Here is a 12,245-nt window from a genome sequence, read left to right as displayed (position 1 = left end):
AGTGTGTGTGTGTGTGTGTGTGTGTGTGTGCGCGCAAGTATGTGCGAGAGTGTGTGTGTGTGTGTGTGTGTGTGTGTGTGTGTGTGTGTGTGTGAGTGTGTGTGACGTGTGTGTGTGTGTGTGTGTGTGTGTGTGTGTGTGTGTGTGTGTGTGTGTGTTTCACAGATGGAGGTTCCTCTGGCCAGACTTGTTTCACGTGTGTGTGAGTGTGTGTTTGTGAGTGTGTGTGTGTGTGTGTGCGTGTGTGTGTGTGTGTGTGTGTGTGTGTGTGTGTGCGAGCGCAAGTATGTGCGAGAGTGTGTGTGTGAGTGCGCAAGTGTGTGTGTGTGGGCGTGTGGGCGTGTGTGTGTGTGTGTGTGTGTGTGTGTGTGTGTGTGTGTGTGTGACATGTGTGTGTGTGTTTCACAGATGGAGGTTCCTCTGGCCAGACTTGTTTCACGTGTGTGTGAGTGTATGTTTGTGAGTGTGCACAAGTATGTGCGAGTGTGTGTGAGTGCGCAAGAATGTGCGAGTGTGTGTGTGTGTGTGTGTGTGTGCGTGTGTGTGTGCGTGTGTGTGTGTGTGTATGAGAGAACGAGAGATGGGCGTGTGTGTGTGTGCGTGCATGTGTGAGTCTGTGAGTGACGTGTGTGTGTTTCCTCTGGCCAGACTTGTTTCACATGTGTGCGTGTGTGTGAGTGTGTGTTTGTGAGAGTGCACAAGTATGTGCGAGTGCGAGTGTGAGTGTGTGTGTGTGTGTGTGTGTGTGTGTGTGTGTGTGTGAGTGTGTGTGTGTGTGTGTATGCGTAAGTATGTGCGAGTGTGTGTGTAAGTGCACAAAAATGTGCGAGTGTGTGTTTGTGATGTTTCTCTAAAAGCAATAGGAAAGAAACACACAATCTCTCTCTCTTTTCCTTTCTTAACCAGTGATAGTCTCTCCACCTCGTCTCTATCGGTCCGCATCTCTCGTTCTCTCAACATCACGTTTTCAAATCAAATAATACAAAAATTGCTCTTATTGCTTTTGGATAAATTTACATTTACATTTATTAATTTAGTAGACACTTTTAGATAAAACAAAAAAATTATTTCAGTTTCATTATGATATTACAGTTTTTAATTTAATCCCTGTTTTAATACCGTTTCTCTTTGAAATAAACAGTGAGAACAAACAAACAAACAAACAACAACAGCAAAAGCCATTAAAGTTAGTGATACTCTAGAAGCGGTTTAAAGACTAACCCAATTTAAATACCCAGATGATGCACTTAATCACTTAATTCACTGATGTTGGACACTTCATGCACTCGACACGCATAGAGCATAAGTACACAGTGTGTATAGTGCATCATTTGGGATACAACCAATTTGTTTCTATGCTAAAACATGTCAGTTCAGCCGGTGAAGTTTGGGTCTGCAGCGACACCTGCTGGCTCACGCTGGTACTGCAACTTCAATCTGAAATACTAACTCACTGAAGCTGACAAAACTTTGAGATAATTTGTTCATAATTATTACTAAAGATGTTTCTTATGAGGTTACATACTGTAGTGTACATAGTTAGTGCTAGAAGCTGAACAGAGTTAGTGCACTAAATCAAGTCAAGTCACCTTCATTTATACAGTGCTTTAACAATATAGATTGTTTACAGTGATAATAGGAAATTACAGTTATGTTATTACAGGTAAATGACATATGTTAAATGACATTAAATGATCATTAAAATGGGTTTATATAAAGTATTTCTTTGGTAAGATTTACCTATGAGATCTGATCTCTCCTGGGCTGGGTTTCCCGAAACCTACTTAACGCTACGGGGTTCGTAAGCTGAACCTTATCGCTAATACGCGTTTCCCGAAACGTTCTTAGTTAAGCATACCTTATAGTTGTGCTAAAAGACGGCGCCGTCCGCAGAGCGCTTTCAAAGGCCAGTGAAAGCTTATACTGCCAGTTAAAGCTACAATATGTACGATTTTTGTAATAAAATATCCAAAAGTCACTTGCACAGTGTGATATATTTCCTGCAGTTGTGTACTCACAATATCCCAAAAAGTTCCCAAAGATTTTTAATTTCAGAGATATTCCCATTTTAAATAATGGCTCGTCCATGTTCACATAACATCCGCGTTATCCCTGGTTTTGGCTGGTATTCCCATGGTAACCATGGCGACGGACGTGGATAACCGCGTTACGTCTAGCGGCGCGCTCCCGCTGTTTCGTTCAAACATTATGGATCATGGCAAGCAGACTTTGGGACAAAAGGAGAACTAAAACGAGGATCAATATCAGCGTGGCGTTTTCGAGATGCCGAGAGCTAGCATCCGCGGCTAACTCCCGCTCGACAGAGACACGCAAATGTAGAGGTGGGCAAATGTACATAAAACTAATCAGTGTTATACAGCTCAACATGAAATGTTAGAATATGATCAGTAATGTTGATCTCGCGCACTGCTAGTCTCATACAGACAAACTAACACACAGAATAACAATATAACTTTAACACACTCAAATGCAGTTTAGTGTGATAGTGTAGAGCAAGTGAAACAGCGCTGCGTTCCCTCACAAGTTTCATTCGTCTAATAAACTGCCCTGTGTTAGTGTTATTCAGCACTAGCGGGTAAGTTAGTTCGGTAGGATTAAATGTCCTCATCTCTTTATATCCGCGGGACTCGCGTGTGGCGCTGAGATCAGTCTCTCATTAGCACTCGCGCCGCTTCATTCCACAGTCATGCTAAAAACATCAGTGTATTCACTCATCCATAAACATTATTAGATCCTTCAGCGTGACGACAAGATCCATCATTACGCTTATGTGTCATCAACCGACGCCTTTGTTATTGTAAGAGGTTAACGACTCCTAGCGGCAAATAAAATTACATATTGCAGCTTTAAGCACAATTCGGACGTTAATTGTTTCTCATGGGGTCATACAGTATTTTCATCATTTACAGGGATTAGTCTGTGATTTTATTGCCGTCCGAATCCGGAATGTCAGTGTTTTTTCTCACTTAACCCGCGTAAAAATCCCTGGCCAAAATACCAACGGTTTTTGACAAACGCGGTCGTGTGGCGATTTAATTTCAGTCCGAATCCACATTTCTGATAGCCTGGGAAAACCCAGACAAACTTCCGGCAAATTTAGATTTGCTCTGCAAGTTAGTCTGGCATCAGTGTTGCCAGATTGGAAATGTCCAAGTATCGTACCAGAAGCTCAAAAGTATCGTATTTGGAAGAAAATTAGCGTACACGAGTCAAACCTGTACAAGGGGGGGGGGGGGGGGGGGGGGTTTGGTTCTGATTAATTCGGTTCGGGAGTAAAAGCCCGCCCGCACTTACAATTGATTGGTTGGGTCCTTACATGCGCTTCGTGAGGCACACTAGCACACACACACAAGGTCTCTCGCTCCCTCTCTCTACACGTTCTTCCGGCCGGTAGACGTAGAATCCACAGCTAGATCAATGAGAAGCCCTATGATTACAACGACCATCGTTTGAAGTGTCACACAGTTCTGAAATTATCGTACATTATAAGATTTTTTCCATTATTGATCCTACATCGTACAGAGGTCAAAATTATCGTACAAATACGATAATTATCGTACATCTGGCAACACTGTCTGGCATTCAAGCCGATTTCTAATCCGTCCAGATCGAGGCACCAATCAGAAACGTTGAGGCGGGCTTTACACGATGACGATCGTTCCGATTGGTTTTAGGTCTATCCAATTGCGCCCAGAGGCATTTGAGCGACGTCCGTTGGTGACGCCCCTTTGGAAATGAGTTATTAATGAAGCTTTGCCAGACCATAACTCTACGCTACATCTCTGAGTTCACAAGAAGAGATTCAAAATTCCCTGTTTAAATCCTTTTGGATCACTGCCGAGCACCGTACGTACGATATACACTTTTATTACTGAAATGCTGGAAATTACCAAAAATGGGAAAGAGAAGAAAAGCACGTAAACATTTGTAATGTGCCGTTATTGTGGAAGCAATATATATATGATACAATTTTGAAATATGTAGGCTAGGCTATCATAGAATAATATAGTTTCAATTATTTTTTATAATATCCCATGAGTCCTAATAAATGCAATTTCAACTACTTCTGAAGTGCTAAGAATACCTAAAGAACACTTTAAAGAGTCTTCGTAGCGCGCTAAGAGACAACGCTATCGGGAAATCCAGCCCAGATCTCACACCGAAATATAATATAGTATTATAAAATCTCAATGCCTCCAGAAATAAAGATCAGTTTCCACATCAGAAGCCTTGCTCTCCGTCAGATGACGTCACTGGATTCTCTCGCGGTTGTTGTGAGAGGTTCGCTCTGCGCTGGAGTCAGTGAATCAATGTGGTTTATGGTTCAGCAACACACACACACACACACACACACCAGAGGAACCACCGTCTGCGAAACACACACACTCACTCAGCAGAGAGAGAGAGAGAGAGAGTGGGCGCTGTAATGTCTCTCATCACTCTCTGCGTCTCTCCAACACGTCTCTGCCATTAACACTGAACACTAAAGCTTTCATCTTCCTCAGGGGACGAGAGAGAGAGAGAGAGAGAGAGAGAGAGAGAGAGAGAGAGAGAGAGAGAGAGAGAGAGAGAGAGAGAGAGAGAGAGAGAGAGAGAGAGAGAGAGAGAGAGAGAGAGAGAGAGAGAGCATTCATCACAGAACAGCATGCTACTCACGCTATCATTCCTGCAGTATGTAACTGGGCACACAGGAATTGTCTAAAATGTGCAGTAAATCACTGAGCAGACGCATACTGTATCCCACAATGCACTGCACTCGACTTCCCCTCATACTATTATTTTCATGAAATACCCAAATTTCAGAAAGCATGCACATCTAAAAAAATAACAGTCAGGTGCACAACCAAAGAATATATATAGCGTGTATATTTACGCCACATGCAAATAGGCTGTTTACAGTAACTCCGCCCACCAGTGCCTGATTCAGCCAATCAAAACCTGTCTGAGGTATCAGTGATGCGGAGACAAACCCGAGTACAAATCCAGCTTTTACTGAACTCTTTCTTCTCCCTTTTCCCGTCACATATCAGCTTGGAGTTTAATTTAAATGAAAATTTTGAAACTATTCGAAAGGTGCGAATAAAACGTGTATTTAATAGTGGGAATATAGTGTACCGGGTAGGGCTTAAGGGACTGTGACAAGTAATGATGTAATAAATATAATCATATGCACTGAATATGTTGTTATTATTACATTCTGTTTTTTTTATATTCTACAATAAACTGAGATGCAATTATAGCATCTAACCACTATTTACACTTTATTGCGATTTGCACAGTGCAAATAGTTGCAGCCAAAAATATAAATAATAAAATGCAATATCAGCATAATGTTGCTCCCAAAAAGCGGCATTTATGGAGCTCATAAATGTTTTGGGTGTTTTTTCTCCTTAAAATACCCAAATGACCCACTACATTTGCAAAAATGTGCAGTAAATCACCAGAACAGACGCATACTGTATCCCACAATGCACTGCACTCGACTTCCCCTCAGATTATTATTTCTGCAGTATCCATACTGTCTTAACAGACTGTCTTCATGCGTGAAAAACTCTATCGTACGGAGCATGCAATAATAAAAACCCAAAGAATACCATACTGCATGTGTTAGTATACGATTCTGACGCACAATTGGATATAAAATAATAATATTTATGACATTTATGTGTGTGATGCCGATCACTGAATTAAATATGCAACATAACAAGGTCACGTGACTGTAATATACTACTGTTTGTTACATAGCGCGCCGTGTTTCACATGCTAGATTTAAAGGGGACATATCATGAAAATCTGACTTTTTGTGTGTTTCAGTGCTATAATCTATGGAAGCTTGTTTCCGCCACTGAATAATAAATAAATAATAATAATTGTGACTTTTTTTCTCACAATTGCGATATATCAAGTCAGAATTGTGACATTTTTTCTCAGAATTGCGAGATATGAAGTCAGAATTGTGAGAAATAAAGTCACAATTCTGAGAAATAAAGTCGCAATTGCGAGATATAAAGTCACAATTCTGAGAAATAAAGTCGCAATTGCGTGTTATAAAGTCAGAATTGTGAGATATAAACTATTCTGAGGTAAAAAAATAAAGTCTGTTTTTTTTTCCCTTAGAATTGGACTTTATATCTCACAATTGTGAGAAAAGATGTCAGAATTGCGAGATATAACTCGCCATTATCTGTTATAAAGTCAGAATTGCGCGATATAAAGTCACAATTGCGAGAAAAAAAGTCCGAATTCTGACTTTATAAGACGCAATTGCGACTTTATTTCACGCAATTCTGACTTTATATCTCGCAATTCTGAGATAAAAAGTCGCAATTATCTTTTAAAATGTTTTATTTTGTGGCGGAAACAAGCTTCCATAATAATCGGTGCTTCTACCGACACAGAAAACGTGAAAAGTGAAACCCAGTAACTTTTCTGTGTAAGCATGTCAAAAAAATAATCAGATGAGACTTCACTCCCCTTCTGACGTATGAAGAGGATCTTATTATAATATTACCGGCCCTTAATCTGCACGTTTACACTCACCAGCCGCCATTTGGTTTCTCGAGCGTCAACAGAGACCAGTTCTAACGCAACGGCAGAAGATCCAGCAGAGCCTGAAACTGTTCTGTGGTTGAGCACAGACGAGCACTGAACACTATTGACCAGAACATGTCACCGCTGTCTTATAAACACCTCAGGAACTGTGGACACTTGTGGAGAAGCTAAACATGATGATGAGATGATCAATGTAACTCCACAACAACTATATAAATGTCTCCACTAACTTTCAGAAACGTCTAAAAGTGGAACTCTTCCTGAGTCTCTCCGTAAGGCTGCTCTCGCTACTGGTTATACTGAGATTCTGGATGAGTGAGATTGGCCTGTTTTGTTATTCCCGGAGTTTCTGAAGCTCATGCAAAGACTCCGCCCTCTTCTGAACAGAGGCGGAGCTAAAGTCATTTGCATTTAAAGGGACACACAAAAATTGTGTGTTTTTGCTCACACCCAAAACGGGGAAAATTTGACAAGCTATAATAAATGATCTGTGGGTATTTTGAGCTGAAATTCACAGACACATTCAGGGGACACCATAGATTTATATTACATCTTGTAAAAAGAGGCATATAATATGTCACAGTGGCTTTTAAAGGGACAATATGTAGCTTTTTAGGTATTTTATTATCTAAAATCAATATTTTTATTAATAAATATGCCCTCAATGATGTACAAATACCTCTGCCAATGATCAGACTAATCCTCGTAAACGAAGAATTTATTATCTTTATATACATGGGACGGGTAGGTCCACGGAGGCTTCCATGTAGTTCCGCCATCTTGAAAAACTATAATAGCAGAGAGGGACAAAAAGTACTAGGCCAACGCGTTTCCACAACGTGTTTCGTTCAGAGCCAGCGTCACGTGACTGAAGTCAACAGAAGCGAGGAGCAGAGCAGAGAGAGGCGCTTGTCACTGCCGCGGCAAGTTTAAAAGGATGCACTGTACGGTTATTTAATATTTATACACCGTTTATTCATACATATGCTGAGTCACAGGATGAGTTCTCGTCGCCGAAAAAGTCCAAAATAGACCGTAAAAGGAAACGTGACCGGAGATTACAAAAACAAGGTTAAATGTCGGGATAGCTAATGCAGGAGAAAGCTTTCAAAAGAGATGCTGAAGTTTCCTGCTTTCTTCTCGACAGGTAAGTCAATGTTACGGTCTTAATTACAAGCTTATTTTTCATTGCTTTATTGTGAACTTTATTATATAGACAGTAGAACATTTATAGTTATATCTATTTATCTATTCTATTCATAGTAAGTTAAACAGGCTCTTTGATGAATAGCAGCTATTGAGTAAAGTAACGTTAGAGAAGGCACGGATGATGATGATATCTAACAATGCACGTACTTCAAAAATATAACGAATTAAGGCGGCATTACTTACTAACTACCATAGTTAATGTTTTTCACAGTCAGTCATTTATACTGTAACATTCTTTTTTCGTTGATTCAAGTTTCAGTTTGTTTTAAATAACAAACCTGTTCACCCGAAGAAAAACTCGAAGTGCTATTATAAGACATCCTGTCATAGCTTTTTGGTACATAACGGCAACCGTAGATGCAACGCGCATTTGGAAAAGTGCGGCGCTGGAGAGCATTATTCGTTTGAATGCAAAATACAGTTTCACCACTAGATGGGAGAAATTCCCACTTAGTGTCCCTTTAAGAGTATGTCAGAAACAAAAACATTTAAAATGTGATCGAATTAATCTCCTTCGATGATATTAAACACGTCATGTACATGTATTAACTTCAAAAAGCCGTAAACATCACAACACCGTCTGCAGAAAAGCTGAATCACCTCGAAACAAGCGTTTAATGGAGTTAGAAAGGCTTGTGTCTGACCTGCTGAGGCCCCGCCCCACTCCCCACACGCGGATGCAGCTGATTGGCTGAGAGTGCAGGAGGGTGTGGTCAGTGGCGTCGATGAGGCTGAGAGTGACATCTTGAAGGACCAGTAGCATCGTCTGTCTCTGAGCGAGAGAACGAGAGAGACGTGAGAGCAGTGTTGGGAATAACTCATTACAAGTAACTTGAGTTACGTAATCAGATTACTTCTTCAAGTAACTAGTAAAGCATTACTTTTTTATTTATTTATTATGGAAACAAATACTATTTACAGGTGACAGATACAACAAAAACCAAGGCCAACAAAACTTACATAACAACAGCCAACATGGTGTGTGTGTGTGTGTGTGTGTGTGTGTGTGTGTGTGTGTGTGTGTGTGTGTGTAACAATAATAAACGTTTTAGACTAAATGTGAGCATGCATTTACTCATCTCACTTGCACAAAAAAAAAGATTCAATATTCATCAAAATGCATAAAATCAGTGAAATGCAGAATCAGAATACTATCTCCAAAACCTAATTATGTTAAAAAAAACTTACGTGTTTATGCATTTAATCTCACTTTATTGTCTGACCTTCGATGATTCAGTAAAACCATAAGCAAAAATGACTATAGATTTTTTTGTTTTTATTGGTAAAGTAAGTGTTAAACTTTTTTCTTCTGCATCCTATTCTTCCGTTATCCGGAATAACAGCAGCTGAAAGGTTTAAGCGGCGCCCCCTAATGTACAGGAGTCAATTTGCATTTCCTTCAGCCTGAGGCTTATTATTTCACTTTTGGTGTGAAAGGGTCTTTACATTTGCCCAAAAATATTACTTTTTTGTTATAAAAAAACAATCCCAGCCCAGGTGGGAAAAAAGTAACGCAAAAGTAACATAACGCATTACTTTTCTTAAAAAGTAACTAAGTATCGCAACTAGTTACTTTTTAAGGGAGTAACGCTATAATGTAACGTATTACTTGTCATTAAAAGTAACACTGGGTGTGAGTATATGAGTGAGATCAGACGTGAACCCGTCTCACCCTCGTCCGGTCGCTGTCTGTCTCTCTGCGTCGCTGTAGTTGCTGAATGCAGTCGCTGACCGTCGAGCCGCTCTTCCCACACATCAGATCTGCCTCCCGAACCTCCAACCAGCCCAGATACTGGACCCAGAACACCTGCAAGCAGACCAGCACACTGGACCTCAACTCCGGTCTTAAAGGGATAGTCCACCCAAAGATGAAAAGGTGTATATTCTTCTTTCAGACTTTCACTTTTATGATGGATAGATGCACTTTTATGATGGATGGATGCACTTTTATGATGGACGGATGCACTTTTATGATGGATAGATGCACTTTTATGATGGATGGATGCACTTTTATGATGGATAGATGCACTTTTATGATGGATGGATGCACTTTTATGATGGACGGATGCACTTTTATGACAGATAGATGCACTTTTATGATGGACAGATGCACTTTTATGATGGATAGATGCACTTTTATGATGGACAGATGCACTTTTATGATGGATAGATGCACTTTTATGATGGATGGATGCACTTTTATGATGGACAGATGCACTTTTATGATGGACAGATGCACTTTTATGATGGATGGATGCACTTTTATGATGGACAGATGCACTTTTATGATGGATGGATGCACTTTTATGATGGATGGATGCACTTTTATGTTGGATGGATGCACTTTTATGATGGACGGATGCACTTTTATGACAGATAGATGCACTTTTATGATGGATGGATGCACTTTTATGACGGATGGATGCACTTTTATGATGGACAGATGCACTTTTACGATGGATAGATGCACTTTTATGATGGATAGATGCACTTTTATGATGGATGGATGCACTTTTATGACGGACGGATGCACTTTTATGACAGATAGATGCACTTTTATGATGGATAGATGCACTTTTATGACGGACGGATGCACTTTATGATGGACAGATGGACTTTTATGATGGACGGATGCACTTTTGTGATGGACGGATGCACTTTTATGATAGACGGATGCACTTTTATGATGGATAGATCCACTTTTATGATGGACAGATGCACTTTTATGACGGATGGATGCACTTTTATGATGGATAGATGCACTTTTATGATGGACGGATGCACTTTTATGATGGACGGATGCACTTTTATGATGGACGGATGCACTTTTATGATGGACGGATGCACTTTTATGAAGGATGGATGCACTTTTATGATGGACGGATGCACTTTTATGATGGATAGATGTACTTTTATGAAGGATGGATGCACTTTTATGATGGATAGATGCACTTTTATGATGGATAGATGCACTTTTATGATGGATAGATGCACTTTTATGATGGACAGATGCACTTTTATGATGGACAGATGCACTTTTATGGACTTCAAAACAGAAACAGCCATTCACTTGCATTATAAAGCTTGGAAGAGCCAGGACATTTTTCAATATAATGATTGTGTTCGTCTGAAAGAAGAATGTCATATACATCTAGGAAGGCTTGAGGGTGAGTAAATCATGGGCTAATTTTCATTTCACTATCACTTAAACCCTATAAATCCTATTGATCTGATCAACCTGATTTATTCTTTTTTTTTTATCAAGTTAAAGTAGCATAATTGGACAAATGTGTTCAAAATATTAAGAGAAGATCTCAAATATAACAATCTTGTATATTAGACATCAGCTGTTTCTTATTGAACCTAAAGATGATGTCATTCTTCTGTTCCCAAAATGCATTGCGTCAAACGCCTGCTCAGGAGTAGTTCCAGGCAGCGCCACACGGCGTCACTGTTGATAAATATCACTGTTTATGATGCTAGTTTTATGCTTTAATATCTTTCCATAATATCTGGTCAGAATATAATCATTTTGTGCTTGTCGGGCAAATTTCATATTCATAAATCCAAAATGATAACTTCTAAACCTAATGTTTCCCTATTTTGTTCTTAGATAAACGTGCTGATTCCTCAAAACAAAAAAACACATTAAAACATCCGAGGATTTAACTAAGATTACCAAGATCATTTATATTATTATTATTTATTTTATATTTTTTATTTGTGATGTCTGTGATTTTGTCATCCCTCATTATTAATATTATTATTTATTTTATATTGTTTTTTTATTTTTATTTGTGGTGTCTATGTTATTTTGTATGTCATCCCTCGTTGTTATTATTATCGTTATTTATTTATTTATTTATTTTGTGGTGTCTGTTATTTTATGTCACCCCTCGATATTATTATTATCATTATTTTTAATTTTTTTTTACTTGTGATGTCTGTGTGATTTCATCTCATCCCTCATAATTATTCTTTATTTTATATTGTTTTTTATTTTTATTTTTTATTTGTGATGTTGTGTCATCCCTCATCATTGTTTAATGCTGATATTTTGGTGCTCATTCTTCTTGTTACAAGTTGTGTTAATATTTACAATTAGAGAAACCCTGTGTCTGATCTCCAGAGTGATTAACACCTGTTGAAGTGCAGTTTATCAGCAGAGTTACCTGAGTCTCCGGGTCATTGATGGGAATGATGGTGTCTGCAGGGGCTGATGGGACTTTAGCTCTGAGGAGGATAAAGATCATCATGAAGCTTCTTTCCTGTGGTTTTATGATTAATATATCCCCTGATTGACAGGTGAGGAGCTTCACCTGTGGTTGATGAAGCTGTACGGGCCGCCGTGAGCTCCTAAACTCTCTCGGTTCATCTGTTGTTCTCTCTCGCGCTCCTCCTGTCGCTCACGCTCGCGACGCTTCTCTCGGGAGTCGCATGTCTCCGTCAGGTCCTGTAAAGAA

At 39.4% G+C, this 12,245-nt stretch overlaps 1 protein-coding gene across 1 annotated transcript in view; it reads right to left on the bottom strand.

The window, feature by feature from the left end:
- The window catches only part of apbb2a (amyloid beta (A4) precursor protein-binding, family B, member 2a), a 44,676-nt gene that overhangs the window by 25,066 nt on the left and 7,365 nt on the right, over positions 1–12,245 (bottom strand). The window contains exons 6-9 of the mRNA XM_081382976.1: positions 12,102–12,235; positions 11,955–12,015; positions 9,455–9,589; positions 8,427–8,554 (exon numbers count right to left, since the gene is read on the bottom strand). Of these exons, the coding sequence (XP_081239102.1) occupies positions 8,427–8,554; positions 9,455–9,589; positions 11,955–12,015; positions 12,102–12,235 (458 nt within the window). The remainder of the gene's footprint in view (positions 1–8,426; positions 8,555–9,454; positions 9,590–11,954; positions 12,016–12,101; positions 12,236–12,245) is intronic.

This window comes from Scardinius erythrophthalmus (genome assembly GCF_964197995.2).
Source record: "Scardinius erythrophthalmus genome assembly, chromosome: 13".
In the NCBI taxonomy this organism is placed as follows: domain Eukaryota; kingdom Metazoa; phylum Chordata; class Actinopteri; order Cypriniformes; family Leuciscidae; genus Scardinius; species Scardinius erythrophthalmus.
This window is presented reverse-complemented; position numbering and strand designations above follow the sequence as displayed.